The sequence below is a fragment of the Lepidochelys kempii genome, chromosome 10 (genome assembly GCF_965140265.1).
Source record: "Lepidochelys kempii isolate rLepKem1 chromosome 10, rLepKem1.hap2, whole genome shotgun sequence".
Lineage (NCBI taxonomy): Eukaryota > Metazoa > Chordata > Testudines > Cheloniidae > Lepidochelys > Lepidochelys kempii.
Window position 1 is genome coordinate 33,383,947 of NC_133265.1, and position 17,728 is coordinate 33,401,674.

The window sequence follows — 17,728 nt, forward strand, 5'->3', positions numbered from 1 at the left end:
TGATTGTCATGCTTGGAGAGAATGGGAGGAAGGGCATCCTAGTGCTTATCTGACCTGGGTCTGTCCACCAGTGGAGGGAGGAGAGAACCTTGGATGGGACTGTTAGGGTGAGGTCCATGGTTTGGTGTGTGGGAGAACAGGATCTCTGGAGCCACAGCTGCAGGCAGCAAAAGCAAAGACGAGCAAAGGCGGTGATGTACGGACAGGCTGCCATGTGACCAAGGAGGGACAGGAAAGTTCTGAATGGAGCAGGATGGGTGGCTATCACTTTAGGAATCAACTCTTGAATTATCTGGAACCTGTCCTCCAGTAGGTAGGCTCATGCTGAGACTGCATCGATGCATGCCCCAATGAATTCTAGGGACTGTATCGGATCCAAAGTTGATTTTTCTATGTTTATGCTCACCCCACAGGGAGAAGAGGAGTAGAAGCAGCATGAAGGTCAAGGCTTGAGCCTTCCCTTTGGATCGCGTTGCTAGCAGCCAGTCATCGAGGTATGGGAAATATAAGAACTCCCTGACACCAGAGGTGGGCCGCCACCACACAGAAAGCTTTGGTGAATACCCAGGGAGCAGTAGTGAGTTCAAATGGTAGAATTCGGAATTGGAAATGTCAAGGGCCTACCCTGAATCTCAAAAACCTTCTGTGGGCAGAATGGAGGTCTATGTGAAAATAGGCTTCCTGCACAGTGAGAACCACATGCCTCTTTCCAGTGAAGGTATGATGGTCTCTAAAGGTGACCATACAAAACTTTGGCTTGCGTATGAAGTAACTGAGATGATGGAGGTATAAGATTGGTCACCAGCCGCCCTTTTTTTGGGTACTAGAAAATAGGCGGAATAAAACCCTGCACCCTAATAGGATGTACAAACAGGATCTATTGCTCCCCTTTACAGTACAGTGGCCACTGTGCGTGAAGAGATATATGCCACATCCACCACGGCCTGGAGTATTATCCTTGCGACCAGTTTGCCTTTCTCCAAGATAGTCAGGAAGGAGGAACGATTCTGTTGGGGAAGCTTGTCTGCAAAGTCCGCCAACAAGCCATAAGTCATATTTAGCTAATAGTGCCAGGTAGTTACAAATGCAAAATTGGAAGGCCAGCCAAGAAAAAACCTTGCGACCCAGAATGTCCTGTCACTTATCCTCTTCATCTGCTGGGGTGGAGCGTAGGTGTTGCTGCCTGGCCCCCTTTGTCGCTGCCTGTATCATGAGGGAATTAGGTGTGTGTGTGGGGAAAACTAACTCAGACCCCTTCGCTGGTACATATTACCTCTTTCTTCCCCCTTGGGGTGGGTGTGCAAATGACTACAGTGCGTAAAACAGTTCAGGCCGGCTGAAGCACGGCATCGTTGATTACTAGGGTCACTCTGGTTGGTACCGAGGCATGCAAGATGTCAAGAAGCTGATGTTGTTTGTCCTGCACTTCCTCCAGTGGAATGTGGCGAGCATCAGCCACCCTGCGTAACAGTTCTTTGAACTGATGGTAATCATCCAGAGGCGATGATGGAGCTGATGACACCACAGCATCTGGGGATCATGAATTGAATCACTCAGTTTCCAGCGGTGCGGTCAGAGCCAGGCTAAGCGGTTCATCCTCCAACACTGGTTCTGAACACCTACTCGATGATGGTCAAAGAGAGGAGACGGGGCACTCCTTTCATGCTGAATGGGAAGGCTCTGAAGGTGAATACTGAGGCCAGGACACCCAGTAGGGCCCAGAAGGAGGATCCTTAATTTGCTGTGGTGGGCCCTGAGGAGTGGGGTACCAGGGGCTCCTTTGCTAGGGAAAGGGAAGGTACTGTCAATGAGACATCAGAGTCTTTGGATAGTTGTATCAACAGTATGGGAAGGGTGGACCTGTGCTCCGTCCGAGCCTCTGATGCCAAGAAGTCAGAGCCTGGTTCTAATGGCAGCATCATGGGAACCACATGAGCTGGAAGAGAGCAGGCAAGAATATTAGCTGAAGGAGGTAAGTCCAAGGTGGAAGAGCACCCCCACCGCACGAGGTGACTAGCGTGCAAGCCGTGGAGACCTCACCTTCTCCAAAGCAAAGAGTTCACAAGGCTCAGGCACAGCCTCAAACCTGCCTGGTGTCAATGGCATGCGCACCGCAGTCTGAACAAGAGCTGGGGCCGGAATGGAAGCCTGCCTCGGAACCAAAGGTTCCCTTGTCTTTGGCAGTGCAGAACTGGAAGGTGTATCTCACTCAGTGGACAGAACCAGCAGATCTTGTGGTCTATGTGGCTTCTTGTCATGCTTGTGCACCTTGGAATGCGCAGTTTCTCCATGGCTGGAACTCATGGAAGGTGCAACATCCTTCTTCAGCCTAGAGGAAGACTTACTACCATGCTTATGCGCATGCTTCCTTGCCTTACGATTAGGCCCTGGCACGGGGTTTATAGCACTGGTATCAGGGGAACCGGACTGGGTCTTTGTGGTAGGAGGCACACACCTGGATTGCTCAGGCCGATGTATGGGGGGGAGCGGGGGGAAGGAGTGTTCCCAGCCTGGATCCAACTGTGGCCTCATGGCAATTGCCATGAGGTGCTTCTTGAGGCAGACAGCCCAATCTTCCCAGGTATGGCTTGGGAAGGAGAGGCAGATACTGCATCTGGATGAAATGTGGGCTTCTCCCAAGCAGTAAAGGCAGCGCTTGTGCTCACTGCTGATTGAGAACGAGCGAGGGCAGGAGATGCAGATCTTCGGCACAATTCAGTATTCAGGTGCTGGGGGGAAGGGGAGGAGGAAGGGAGAGAGGCAGGAAACCAGGAAAAATGTAGTCCCCAAAATTCCTTAATCCTAAAACTTATAGTAAAAAGCAATAAAAACTATATACACGAATAAAACAAATATTTTTTCTGTGTTTTAAGTAAATGTGTCACAAGGGACAAGACAACAACAGAAGCTCCAACTCAAACCATGTGGTAGCGAGAAGGAACTAAGGGCACAGTTGGTTTGCCCCGCCCATTATTGCCTTGGACGAAACCATAAGGTGGAGCAAAAGCACATGTATGGACCAATGGACACTATTACTTTCAAAATCTCTGGCTCCAGATGCATGGTGCATGTGTATAACCCTCAGTGGAATACAATAGGGACCATCACTCAAAAAACTTCCTTATTTTACTTCTTAGAAACCAAACACCCAATGCATGCAAAGACAGGCTTTTTGAAAAAACAAAACAAAACAAAACCCAAAGCTTTATCTAAGGGGAACAGTAATTCCTAAAATCTGTAATATTACTTTTCCCTTTCAAAATAGGCAAAAGAGGAAAATATAGCATATAGGTACGAACAATCAACGTTCAAACAAACCATATCCAAAACACTAATTCTGTAGACTGACTTGATCAGAATGGTGGTTACCATCGTGGAAACTTCTGTGGAACAGGCTTTGGGCCAGTACACTTTTAAAGCGATGGCAGTCTCAAGGGAGCTGCACTGGGTTTTTTTCCTTTTAAAAGTTTTAGAGCCAGTATACCAGTCTAACTGTAAAAAATTTAAATTCAGGAACTGAGTTCAGTCCCTAATTCTCAGGCCAACAAGGGCTAATGACAATATGGATGCTGCGCACACAGCCTCTGGAGGGAAAGGGGCGTATCCCGTGATTCACCAGTAATCCTTCTGGCTAAATCAAGGAGACGTTATGGAGGGAGCTACTTTCAAATTGCCTTCTGTCTGCAGGATGTCACCACAACAAGAGGTCTTGGACAGCAGGGATGAAGTGAAAACAGAACCTGGAAAGAATTCACAGGACTTAGAGGACCTCTGTAAGAAAATGTTCTACGTGAATTCAGTCCTCATGAAATAGCACTGGCCAAAGTCAGATACATGCATACAACACCACCTATGTAATTTCCCTACAATTCACCTCAGTCCTGAACTGAAACCAATCCCTTACTACCCTGGCTTTGGCCCTTCTGCATAGAGACTGGCTATGGTGAAAAAGCCAAACTAAGATGTCATCATTGACAGTAACGTTAAGTGCAAATCAGAAGGACATCAACACCTTACTTTTCACTTGTGATCCAAGGAAAGATAAGAATGCTGCTTGGAAAAAGGGTAGCACGTTAACTCATTGTCTCAGCCCCCAATTTGTGGTGTTAGTGCATACGTACAAACAGAGGGACCTCCTGGCTGGCTTAAAGATTGCAGGAGACAGAAAACCAAGAAAAATTATAGCAAGGACTCCCATTTCTATATACGTACTCTTTTTACGGGGCTGAGATGGTGATGTAGATTGTGAAGTGGTGCCATTAGTGCCACTCTCCTCTTCCTCTTTAGGCTCTACCTTGATATCAACTTTCTTTTCTTCTACCTCCATTGGCTCCTGTTTTGACTCTGCCACATCTATTTCTTCTTTCACTTGGCAAGATCCTTGTAAATCCTCCTCCATCTTAAGAAAGAAAGAGATGAGATTAAACTACACCTATAACGTCTCAAACTACAAATTCTATCAGTTTGGAGTATCAGTAGCCCGATATACAATAAAGCACCAGACACAGGGCTTCCACCAGAGTGAAAACCAGAGTTTTCCATTAACTAATATTTTCTCGTCAGCTTGGCTCACTGATTCACACTCATCTTATTTTAGCTCCTATATATTATTGCTCTAATTAACTGTGAAGGAATTTCACTTACCTCAGTCTTAGGTTCCACTTGTGTTTCACAAGGCTCTGGCTCAGTTTCTTCATTTTTAACCTCTGGTTTGCTTTCTAGCATTGGTGCATCAGGTCCCAGCTGCTGGGAGTTGATATCGGCACTCGCAACTGAGCCTGGGGTTGGCACCCTGTTATCAATACTAGCTGCTGCCTGGGATAGCTGATGTAAAAAGGTACAAAAATCAAAACATTGAGGAAATATATAGAAATATTCATTTGTCTTGCTAAGAGGAATAGTACAAAATCATACACAAAAGGATCATCTGAAATAATACCACTCTTGATGTGGAAAAATTGGAAAATGTCCAGCGGAGGGCAACAAAAATGATTAGGGGACTGGAACACATGACTTATGAGGAGAGGCTGAGGGAACTGGGATTTTTAGTCTGCAGAAGAGAAGAATGAGGGGGGATTTGATAGCTGCTTTTAACTACCTGAAAGGGGGTTCCAGAAAGGATGGAGCTAGACTGTTCTCAGTGGTAGCAGATGACAGAACAAGGAGCAATGATCTCAAGTTGAAGTGTGGGAGGTTTAGGTTGGATAGTAGGAAAAACTTTTCCACTAGGAAGGTGGTGAAGCACTAGAATGCGTTACCTAGGGAGGTGGTGGAATCTCCTTCCTTAGAGGTTTTTAAGGTCAGGCTTGACAAAGCCCTGGCTGGGATGATTTAGTTGGGGATTGGTCCTGCTTAGAGCAGGGGGTTGGACTAGATGACCTCCTGACGTCCCTTCCAACCCCGATATTCTATGAAAACCAAACTCTGGATACCAAAACACAGATCTCCAGTTATACAGAGGTAAAGACAGGAATGAGTTTATCATCTGATGCATTAGCATCTTCTGTTGATAAAGCAACTGTACGGTGGATAGTACACACTGATTACCATGCAGTCTCTTTCTACCCATCTTTAAAAACCATGTGTGAATTTAATGATCATGAAGGTGAAAGACTAATGATCCTGACTAGAGCCAAACATAGCACAGGCAGATTATTTACAAGTTTCCCACGCACAGCTGTAGAAACATTCTGTAGTATTTTTAATCCTAGTATTGGAAATCACTAACTAAATTGACTGCTGAGAACATTTGGATGAATGCATTTTGTTTGCATATGGATCTAAATAAATACCTATTCTAAAATATATCTTCCACAATCAAACAAGCTACTGTTGCTATGCCATAAGGATCCTGCAATCTGTAATTCTATGGCACAGTACTATACAGGGGAAAGTTCCTTGTTGAATGTTTAGGCTTCTGTTGCATTTGGACCAAATAAACCAGCTGATACTTACTGGAGTGCCAGGAGGTTGTGCCTGCACAGATGTTGGTTGTTGCTGAGATGGTTGTGGGGTTGGCACAGACTGGGGTTGTATTGGAGTCTGAGGTTGTGGTGTAACTTGAGCCTGTGCTGCAGTTTGTCCTGTAGGTGTACTCTGTGTCTGTGTTGCATTTGGAACAGAGCCAGGTGTTGGTGTAGGAGTCTGTCCTGAAGATGAGACTGGTGTGGATGGCTGAGTAGGTGCTGCTGGCTGAGGAGGAGTCATTCCAGGTGGGGTTTGGTGTTGGATAGGTGGCTTGCCAGCTGCATTGGATACAGGAGGTGCAGTCTGATGTAGAGGTGGCTGGGTCGCTGGTGGACATGATATCTGACCACTCTGTGGTCCTAGCATATTCATGGAGTTCGGAATAGCAGCACTGGGAACCTGCCCCTGCTATAAAGAGAGAGTTCTTAATGTATTCATGCTGCTCCAAAATTGAGTCATATTTACTTGGACATTATAAGAGCATTAAATGCCTTACAAGAGTAGCAGTTTAGATCACCATACATTTTTCATAATTTATTTATTTACAGCAACCGTGTTTATTATCTCAAATGCACAGGTTCTGACCACATAAAATCACCAATAATTTTCGATAGCTTTTTGCTCCTTTTATATTGTTCTGCTAGCATAAAGGAGATGGAACCCAGATAGCACTCCCCATAGGCAGCCATTCAAGAGCTAAGTTGTGCCATGGGCTGGGTAGGGGTAAGGATTCAGAGGACACAAAGTGGCTGAAAGCTCCCCACAACCTAGGCTGCACCTACTGAGCTACATTGCTCAGGAAGGCATCTCAGAATTCTTTCCCTTGTGTTTACTATACACAATACACTTGACCATGTAACAGTTTTTACCCTGACTTGACTATTTTGGATATTCAAAAAGGTTGTGGATCCACATTTCTGAGTCCAGCAACATTATAAAATTGAAATAGTATAATACAAATGACATGGTGCATGTGCATATGTTTTAAGGTCATATATTTTACTAAATGCTGCATCAGACAAACTAGAATGGGTGGAGGGAGAATCAGGGACAGCAGACCATATTAATACAGTAACTCCTCACTTAAAGTTGTCCCGGTTAACGTTGTTACTGTTACGTTACCGAAGGTTGTGAACTCAATCCTTGAGGGGGTCATTTAGGGATGTGGGGCAAAAATTGGGGATTGGTCCTGCTTTGAGCAGCTAGATGGACTAGATGACTTCCTGAGGTCCCTTCCAACCCTGATATTCTAGGAACTGATCTATGAATTAGGGAACATGCTCGTTTAAAGTTGTGAAATGCTCCCTTCTAACTCATTTGGCAGCCACCTGCTTTGTCCACTGCTTGCAGGAAGAGCAGCCGGTGGAGGCTTGGAACCAGAGTGGACCAGCAGCCCAGCTATCAGCTCCCCACTCCCCTAAGTTCCCTGTGCAACAGCTGCCCAGCAGGGTATCAATTGCCAGGAGTTCAGCTGTCCCTCCCGCCACTGCCCTGAGCTGCTCCTGCCCTTTGCCTTGGACCTGCTCCTCAAGACTCCTGCTTGCTGTATGGAGAGGAGGGGAAAAAGAGGGGGGCTAATGTCAGGGTGTCCCCCTCCCCCTGCACCCCGCTTACCCTATCTTCCATAGGGCAGGGGACACACACACAACGGGCAGCACCTGCAGCCCAGTCTCAGCTTGCTGATCTAATTAACAAGGCAGTGTACTTCTGACTTCACTCTCCATACTTAAAGGGGAAATGCGCACATCTCTCTCTCACACACACACACACATTGTGTGTCTCTGTCTGCCCTCCCTCATTTCCTGCTGTGAGAGAGTTAACCCTTGAGGACTCAGCCAATTGCTAGCTCACGAAAGCTTATAGTCTCTAAGGTGCCACAAGTACTCCTTTTCATTTAGCAGTAAGGCATTCCCTAGGAAATATCCCACCCTCTGACTCCTCAACCAAGCTTCTCAATCATCATCACTGTGTACCAGTATTAAATTGTTTGTTTAAAACGTGTGTGTGTGTGTGTGTGTGTGTGTGTACACAAAAATTTCCCTGGAACCTAACCCCCTCATTTACATTAACTGTTATAGGGAAATTGGATTCGCTTAACATTGTTTTATTTCAAGTCGCATTTTTCAGGAACATAACTACAATGTTAAGTGAGGAGTTACTGTATGCCTTCATCTGATTTCTATTTAAAACCTTCATACAAGTATTTTTAAGTATTTGTATAAATCTAAATAAATCAATAAAGAAATATGAATGAATTATAGGTAGTAAAATGTCAAGTGTTAAAATGCTTTTATATTGCCTTATAAATATTTTGTTGAGGGATACTGTTTTTCTATCCATCATGTATTCAAGACTTTCTCCAGGAGGGCAGATGTTTCTATTTTTTAAAAAGCCACATGCAGAAGTGTTCAGCTATTAAACAAATAATTTGACTGAACTACTGTAATAACATGGAAGACAACTGGTGATAGACAACAGCTTCCAATTCAGATGTAACTAGTTTAAAAACAAAAGAAACCCAAAAAACTAAGAGGGCTGCTTTGATTACATACTTTCTTGCAGTCCATAATTTAAAATAAATAGCTACTAAAGTCTGCATACAAAGAAAAAATAGGAGCATATGGATGACTCAGATACAATGGGGGAACACTGAAAATAGCTTAATCATGCATCATAAATTAACTTTTCCTGCTATTCCCCCCTAAAAGTCTCCATAAGATTATGTGAATTACAGAATTCACATCTGGGGGTGGTGGTGGGGATTTTTTTCCTAAACTAATACACCCAGAGTTTATGTAGCAGCTCATGGAAATACTTGGAATGCAGAAAGAGAAAGTGAAAGACAGGAGAGTCTCTGAGAAGCTGATTAAATTGGAGGGGTATAATGAACACTGGATATACAAATATAATGCAAACTATGCAAAGAAGTGAGATTTTAAAAGGAAATTAGACATGGGCAGTTCGTGAACTGCCGGCTGGTGGAGGCTAGCGCACAGCCCTGCCCCTTCCGCCTGAGGCCCCAGCCCTTCCGTGCCCCCTACCAGAGCCCCCCACTGCAGCTGCCAGCCGATGTCCCAGGCTAGAGCCCCCAGCCCCAGAGGGCAGGTGGCATGGCCCCGACCCCAGAGCACTGAGAGGGAGGGCAGCGCGGCCTGAACCAGGGAGATTGAAGTTGCGCTGAGTAGAAGCAGGAGGGGTGGGGGGTTGTTGGGGGCTGAGCGTGGCCGCCCATGAAATTAGATTAAGATAATCCATACTTCAGAAAATGAATTCTACCTGTGAAACGCCTGTCTGGGTTGTTGATTGACCCATGCCTACATTGTTCACATTCAGAGCTCCACTTGATGATGGGAACTGATTCTGAGGGAGGAACTGGCTTTGGGTAGGAGCCTGACCCATCATAGTACTGGAATGTGCTCCCATCATGTTTTGTGGCTGAGGCATTCGGGAAGGAGACATTGCCATCTAATATTTAAAAACAAAAATATCAGTTATTAAAGAAATTAATTGGGTAGAAATAAAGGAAAAACCAAACTGATAATTAGCCATAAGGTCTGAGAAAAAATACTGACCTCATAAATCAAAGGGAGTTTTGGACACATGTATGATGTCAGCATTGCCTCACAACATTCAATGAGCTACTCAAAGTGAAAAAAATACTAAAGCTATATTTAGAACGCTAAGTTCTTTGGGCTAATATAGAAAAGTAATATGCTGGAACTCTTAAAATATATTTTAATTTTCTGAAAAAAATGAAATCAAGTTTTTAAGTGGTACCAGGGATTTATACACTGGATGGCTACAGTACTTGGAAGCACCAAGCTTCTTTCTCCCAGAAGACACGAGTTACTGTTATACCTCTGATGTCCGCCTCCCACCCTAAGTATTTATGTTCTGTATGTCAAATTTAAACGTTGAAAACAAATAAACAAGTCAGTAAAAAAACTGTATGATAGCAAAGATGAAAGATAAATTTCCCTGAAGCTAATTAGCATGAAATTCAAATAGACGAGCAGACTCGTGAGTTTTCCACATTAATAGGAATATGTTTTTTCTCAAAGCATCTTTATTATAAAAACTGAGGAAATTCTTAAGTGGAATTAAACTATAAGAAGAACTTAAGGAAAGCAAATACAAACCGCTGGAACAGAGCTCATGTTGTTCATTTGTACAGGATGGTTCATTGGAGAAGCTGCACGGGGTCCCATGGGTGCCTGTGGCATCTGCACATTTCCTATGGACATGGGGTTAAACTGATTCATTCCTGCAAAATGCACCCCCAAAACAGCTCATTAGGAACAAGTCATCAAGCACTTACATGTACTACAGTTACCAGCCTACAGTATCATAATTCAAATCAGTTATGGTAAAAAGCATTACCCACACACACTGCCAGAGAGCAAGTGAGGTGTGTAATTCTATGCAATTGATTACAATTTTGCCTCAAGCTGTCAGAAGAGCAATAACCATTCTTCACATTAAAAAAGTCAACGTTGTTCCTTCCTGCAAAATGGTCACTAACAGAGACATGCTGGACAGGGACAAATGTTTAGGGAAAACCAACACTGAAACTTGTTTTAAACAACCGCTCAAGGGGCAAACAAATGGAGGTGATGCTCTTTAAAAGAAAAGTAGTACTATACTCAATACTTTTAGGAAAATTTGCAGGGGAGGGGTACATAAGACAGGAGTTGTATAAAAAGGGTGATCTCTTATTCAAGTTTTACTGTAAGTAATTCTCAAAGTAAATTATATAAAGGGCACACTGAAGGCAAGCACACTGCCCCAAATCAAAGTATAAACCAAAACAATACCACAACTAGCAACTACCAAAACAAAGGTAGCAGTTCCCTCTCCCCACCATCCTCCTCCTCAAAAATACACCCCACAAACCATGCATTGGTAAAGGCATACATTTATCATAGGCTCAATATTTACAGATATACATGTGCCTGTTCAAAGAACTTTTCTTTTCCTACCCAAAATAAATAAAATGTTAGATGTGTCATTAAACAGAGAGCGCCATATCATAGCTCCAAAGGGTTGCAATACAGGTTTCAGCTTACTAGATTCCATAACAAACATTAATTCATGAAGCAGATAACTTCTACTACTACTTAGGACTACTACTTAGGAAGATGAAACATCTCAACTTTCAGTACTTTTCAGGAAAAAGCAGCTGGAGCAAGGCTACTGCATTCCTCTAGCATTAACAAATTAATAATGAGAAAATTCCCAGTTTACAAGTATCTTCTGGGCCAACAGGATTATCTGACAAAGAAGCACTGAAAACGAAAATGGTTTAACACATTTCACACTGATAGATAAAATAAGTGAGGGTACTGCTGATTCCCTTCCTTTCTCACAGGTGCTAAATTACTCTCTAACCTGATTATCCCTGTTGTGGAGAAACTATTGGACACATCTTGTTAGCCCTTGAGATACCACTGTGATAAAGCCTGGTAAAGTGTGTGATGCTGGCAGACCAGATGCCAGCTCATGCCAAGGCCCCTAAGACTCACTGAACACTGACAAATGCACAGCTGGAAACCAGTCTGGCTTACCTGTGTTTTAGTATTTTTAAAATAGGTATTAGAATTTAAGAATGTGTTTGTGTTTAGACTTTGTGGAATGATTGTAGGATCCTGCATGTATTAATCCTACTTATATCTGTATCCCGTGTTACAAGTTAATGTTTATATATTTGCTTTGTTACTATGAAAGTGTTTGCTTAGACTTCAGAGTGGTAGCCGTGTTAGTCTTCATCAGCAAAAAGAATGAGTACTTATGGCACCTTAGAGACTAACCAATTTATTTGGGCATAAGCTTCCGTGGGCTAAAACCCACTTCATCGGATGCATGCAGTGGAAAATACAGTAGGAAGATTATATAACACACACACACACACACACACAGAGAACATGAAAAAATGGGTGTTGCTATACCAACTCTAACGAGACTAATTAATTAAGGTGGGCTATTATCAGCAGGAGAAAAAAAACTTTTGTAGTGATAATCAGGATGGCCCATTTCAAACAGTTGACAAGAAGGTGTGAGTAACAGTAGGGGGAAAAATTAGCATAGAGAAATAGTTTTTAGTTTGTGTAATGACTCATCTACTCCCAGTCTTTATTCAAGTCTAATTTAATGGTGTCCAGTTTGCAAATTAATTCCAGTTCTGCAGTTGCTCGTTGGAGTCTGTTTTTAAAGGTTTTTTTGTTGAAGAATTGCGACTTTTAGGTCTGTAACTGAGTGTCCAGGGAGGCTGAAGTGTTATCCGACTGGTTTTTGAATGTTCTAATTCTTGACGTCTGATTTGCGTCCACTTGTTCTTATGTGTAGAGTCTGTCCGGTTTGGCCAATGTACATGGCAGAGAGGCATTGCTGGCACATGATGGCATATATCACATTGGTAGATGTGCAGGTGAACGAGCCCTTGATGGTGTGGCTGATGTAATTAGGTCCTATGGTGGTGTCCCTTGAATAGATATGTGGACAGAGTTGGCAACGGACTTTGTTGCAAGGATAGGTTCCTGGGTTAGTGTTTTTGTTGTGTGATCCATTGGTGATCTTCCAGAAAACACCATTCTGGCCACTATGGATGTAGAAGCCCTTGACACCAACATTCCACACAAAGATGGATTACAAGCCATCAGGAACAGTATCCCCGATAATGTCACGGCAAACCTGGTGGCTGAACTTTGTGACTTTGTCCTCACCCACAACTATTTCACATTTGAGGAAAACATATACCTTCCAAGTCATTGGAACTGCTAGGCTATCCGCATGGCCCCACAGTATGTCAACATTTTTGTGGCTGACTTAGAACAATGCATTACATTTGTCATTACACAAACTAAAAACTATTTCCCCATGCTAATTTTTCCCCCTACTGTTACTCACACCTTCTTGTCAACTGTTTGAAATGGGCCATCCTGATTATCAGTATAAAAGTTTTTTTTCTCCTGCTGATAATAGCCCACCTTAATTGATTAGTCTCGTTAGAGTTGGTATAGCAACACCCATTTTTTCATGCTCTCTCTCTATCTATATATCTATCTCTTCTTACTGTATTTTCCACTGCATGCATCCGATGAAGTGGGTTTTGGCCCACGAAAGTTTATGCCCAAATAAATTGGTTAGTCTCTAAGGTGCCACAAGTACTCCTCGTTCTTTTTACTAAAACTGTAAATTCCCCACAGTCAGGGGAGAAGCATTACCAGGTGTGAAATCCTAGTTTACCACAAGAGGTGCTATCTTCTCCCCAACAAAAGAAGGTCTACAGACATCAGATGAGCCATTGTGAACAAAAGACTGTTGACTGCTTCCCCCACAAACCTGTGTCCCATCACAGCTTGAATGCTGGTGAAAGGGAATAAAGATACTTGTTAAGGAGACCCTAGTACCTTTTTGCTCTCTGGATTCTGAGGGCAAAGATTCCTAAATATGAGCAAGAGATCCCCAAGCTGCTAGGCTTGGGTTAGACCTAAAGGACGTAACAGCTTGCTTATTAACGAAGCTTCTATTACTTTTTTAACTTAAGATTGTATCTCATTTGTGTGTGTGTTTATCTGCTTTAATCTTATAAATAATTCATTTCTCCTCTTAGTTAATAAACCTTTTTGTTTGTTACAGGACTGGGTGGCTACAAGCTCTGTCTTTGGTATGAGATCTGAATACAACTGACTTGGGGTAAATGACTGATCCTTTGGGACAGCAAATAATCTGAATATTATTGTGATTTTTGGTGTAAAGTGACCATCTATCAAAAAGCCAAGCTTGCCTGGGTGGCAAGATAGAATGCAATACCTAGAGACTATCCATGACTCCATGGTAGGATTGTTACAGTGTGTTAGGAGTTGACAATTGATACTGGTTTGGTGAAATCTAATGATAGAATATACAACCAGTTTGGGGTTTTCATCCTGCTTCTTGACAGTCTGCCCTGAGGTCGACACTCATGGTTGTGAGTCACTCCTGACAGCATAACAAGTATAATGGTGAATACGAATAATAAAAGAAGGAGAGAGTCACACACACCCTTCCCCCTCAAGTTATAAACAATATGAAAGGAAAACAGAAGAAAAGCAACCTAGAGAAGCTATGTTTTGAATCAACAAAGCAATGTACAGAAGGAAAAAGTTAAATACCTTGAGAGACCTGCATACGACTCATAGGCACATTTGGCATGGACATAGGCCCATCTGTAACAGAATCAAAAGAATGGTCAAAGAAAAAAAAAATTTTTTTTAAATTAAGAAATAGTATACAATGACACTTCAGCCAACCACGATACTGCATAGCAGAAGTATTTAAATTCAATAAACGAAATGTAAAAAACTGTCCCACTCTCTTCTTCCATCTCCCCTGCCCCATCTCATCTAATCCATACTTACTGGAAGGTCTCAAGGGCTGTGCCTGGCCCATGGCAGCAGCCACCTGTGGGATACCAGGTGGCTGAGCCCCTGGGGTCTGTAAGGCTGGCTGGTTACCCAAGATCCCTTGTTTATGTAAACGAGACCTCCGTTTCTCTTCGAGCTCCTTTTGTATTTTATAGATTTTCTCTGCTAATAAATGATAGTATTCGTCCTATAAAGGAGAAAGATAATATTCAGTATTACAAAAAAATACAAAAATACAGAGGTAAAACTAATTCACCTGAATCGTGTGTCATTTACATTCTCTTGCAGATAAAGAGCTGCCTATTTGAAGAAGAATTACATTTCTTGTCACAACTGTTATATGGAGATGAGACTCCTTGTAATTCTTAAGTGGAGAGTAACAGTGAAGCTTTTGGAAAAAAACACAGGAAGGGAAGTTTACTTTACAGACTGACTGTCCATCTTGGCTGTCTTCCAAAGAATAGGCTTTTCTAAATCATCACGCATAAGTTTTTATGAAAGGGACTGTTGTAGGATGCCTGCTACTTTCTGGCAGAGAAATCAATATGAAGATACAATTTACTCTCCAGTGGGACATTTTTTATCCTTATTTATAAGTTGGTATTTTCTTAACACACCTAGCCACCAATCCAGAGTCAATAATGAAAGGAGCTGCTCACCTGCAGTTCTGCAGGAGAAAGGCAGGTGTTCTAAACTGGTAGCTTAGTCTGTTATGAAAAGATCAAGTTACAAGTAAAGAATAAAACTGCCTTTTTCATATACACAACTAATCTACCAATCCAGAGTCACTACTGTGAAGCATAAGACAGACATGGGAAGAGAGAGAATTTAAAGAACTAGTGAGAAACAGCAGCCTAGAGGATCAAACTGAACACTGCATCTGCAGATGAGGAAACATCCATTTTGTTAAGGGTGTCAAATGAGTCAACAAATGAACACATTACGACCCTGCTTGTAACATCAGATGATTCTGTGTTCCTTGCAGTCTATGCAGCCGTCATGCATCCGTGAACATAATGCTTATGGTTCCTGGAAAGATTTTTTGGGGGATTTTTTGCATGCTTATGATATGGTTGCTCTCACCTACTGTGAAATACTGCACTTCAGAGGTTCCATTTCTTTTTTTTCCGCTTAGTATTAAGAATGATTGACTAACTTGCAGAACTGCCTGTGTTCTGTGAAAACAAAACTAACACCCTGCACCTTTCTAGGGAACAGAGAAGAGCCTTCAGGCAAAAAGATGGAAGGGCTCTCATGATTCAACTAAAATAGAGATTTCATTTTTGCCATAAATTGTGATGTTATTCAAAGGCCCATCTTGTACCAACTGAAATGGTAACGTGGTTATTCGATGGGGATTATCCAAAATTAAGTGTGGATGACTGTCTTGAGTCTATGCCTCTCTGCGATGCCTTAGAGAATCTCTTCCACTTCATCAAGTAGGTTTCCCTGATCAAAGATTCCTTGCTTTCAACAGAATCTACTGTACTTCTTTCAGAGGAACAGCCGTGTTAGTCTGTATTCGCAAAAAGAAAAGGAGTACTTGTGGCACCTTAGAGACTAACCAATTTATTTGAGCATGAGCTTTCGTGAGCTACAGCTCACTTCATCAGATGTTTACCGTGGAAACTGCAGCAGACTTTATATACACACAGAAATCATGAAACAATACCTCCTCCCACCCCACTGTCCTGCTGGACAATGTATACCTTCAGATCAGCGGCACTGCTATGGGTACCCGCATGGCCCCACAGTATGCCAACATTTTTATGGCTGATTTAGAACAACGCTTCCTCAGCTCTCGTCCCCTAAAGCCCCTACTCTACTTGCGCTATATTGATGACATCTTCATCATCTGGACCCATGGAAAAGAAGCCCTTGACGAATTCCACCATGATTTCAACAATTTCCATCCCACCACCAACCTCAGCCTGGTCCAGTCCACACAAGAGATCCACTTCCTGGACACTACAGTGCTAATAAACAATGGCCACATAAACACCACCCTATACCGTAAACCTACTGACCGCTATTCCTACCTGCATGCCTCCAGCTTTCACCCTGACCACACCACACGATCCATCGTCTACAGCCAAGCTCTGCGATACAACCGCATTTGCTCCAACCCCTCAGACAGAGACAAACACCTACAAGATCTCTGTCAAGCTTTCTTACAACTACAATACCCACCTGCAGAAGTAAAGAAACAGATTGATAGAGCCAGAAGAGTTCCCAGAAGTTACCTACTACAGGACAGGCCTAACAAAGAAAATAACAGAACGCCACTAGCCGTCACCTTCAGCCCCCAACTAAAACCCCTCCAACGCATTATTAAGGATCTACAACCTATCCTAAAGGATGACCCAACACTCTCACAAGTCTTGGGAGACAGGCCAGTCCTTGCCTACAGACAGCCCCGCAACCTGAAGCAAATACTCACCAACAACCACATACCACACAACAGAACCACTAACCCAGGAACTTATCCTTGCAACAAAGCCCGTTGCCAATTGTGCCCACATATCTATTCAGGGGACACCATCACAGGGCCTAATAACATCAGCCACACTATCAGAGGCTCGTTCACCTGCACATCCACCAATGTGATCTATGCCATCATGTGCCAGCAATGCCCCTCTGCCATGTACATTGGTCAAACTGGACAGTCTCTACGTAAAAGAATAAATGGACACAAATCAGATGTCAAGAATTATAACATTCATAAACCAGTCGGAGAACACTTCAATCTCTCTGGTCACGCAATCACAGACATGAAGGTCGCTATCTTAAAACAAAAAAACTTCAAATCCAGACTCCAGCGAGAAACTGCTGAATTGGAATTCATTTGCAAATTGGATACTATTAATTTAGGCTTAAATAGAGACTGGGAGTGGCTAAGTCATTATGCAAGGTAGCCTGTTTCCTCTTGTTTTTTCCTACCCCCCCCCCCCCAGATGTTCTGGTTTAACTTGGATTTAAACCTGGAGAATGGTCAGTTTAGATGAGCTATTACCAGCAGGAGAGTGAGTTTGTGTGTGTATGGGGGTGGGGGGGATGTGAGAAAACCTTGATCTATGCAGGAAATAGCCCGACTTGATTATGTAAAGAGTTGTCACTTTGGATGGGCTAGCACCAGCAGGAGAGTGAATTTGTGTGGGGGGGTGGAGGGTGAGAAAACCTGGATTTGTGCTGGAAATGTCCCACCTGTTGATCACTTTAGATAAGCTATTACCAGCAGGACAGTGGGGTGGGAGGAGGTATTGTTTCATGATTTCTGTGTGTATATAAAGTCTGCTGCAGTTTCCACGGTAAACATCTGATGAAGTGAGCTGTAGCTCACGAAAGCTCATGCTCAAATA

At 43.0% G+C, this 17,728-nt stretch overlaps 1 protein-coding gene across 8 annotated transcripts in view; it reads right to left on the reverse strand.

Annotated features, from left to right (window-relative positions):
- The window catches only part of CREBBP (CREB binding protein), a 191,712-nt gene that overhangs the window by 55,144 nt on the left and 118,840 nt on the right, over nucleotides 1-17,728 (reverse strand). For 6 of the 8 annotated variants that reach the window (XM_073362777.1, XM_073362778.1, XM_073362774.1 and 3 more), the window contains exons 10-16: nucleotides 14,364-14,556; nucleotides 14,118-14,171; nucleotides 10,107-10,231; nucleotides 9,244-9,432; nucleotides 5,956-6,375; nucleotides 4,645-4,824; nucleotides 4,213-4,399 (exon numbers count right to left, since the gene is read on the reverse strand). In XM_073362777.1, the coding sequence (XP_073218878.1) occupies nucleotides 4,213-4,399; nucleotides 4,645-4,824; nucleotides 5,956-6,375; nucleotides 9,244-9,432; nucleotides 10,107-10,231; nucleotides 14,118-14,171; nucleotides 14,364-14,556 (1,348 nt within the window). The remainder of the gene's footprint in view (nucleotides 1-4,212; nucleotides 4,400-4,644; nucleotides 4,825-5,955; nucleotides 6,376-9,243; nucleotides 9,433-10,106; nucleotides 10,232-14,117; nucleotides 14,172-14,363; nucleotides 14,557-17,728) is intronic. The other 2 variants (XM_073362776.1, XM_073362779.1) reach the window with 2 other exon arrangements.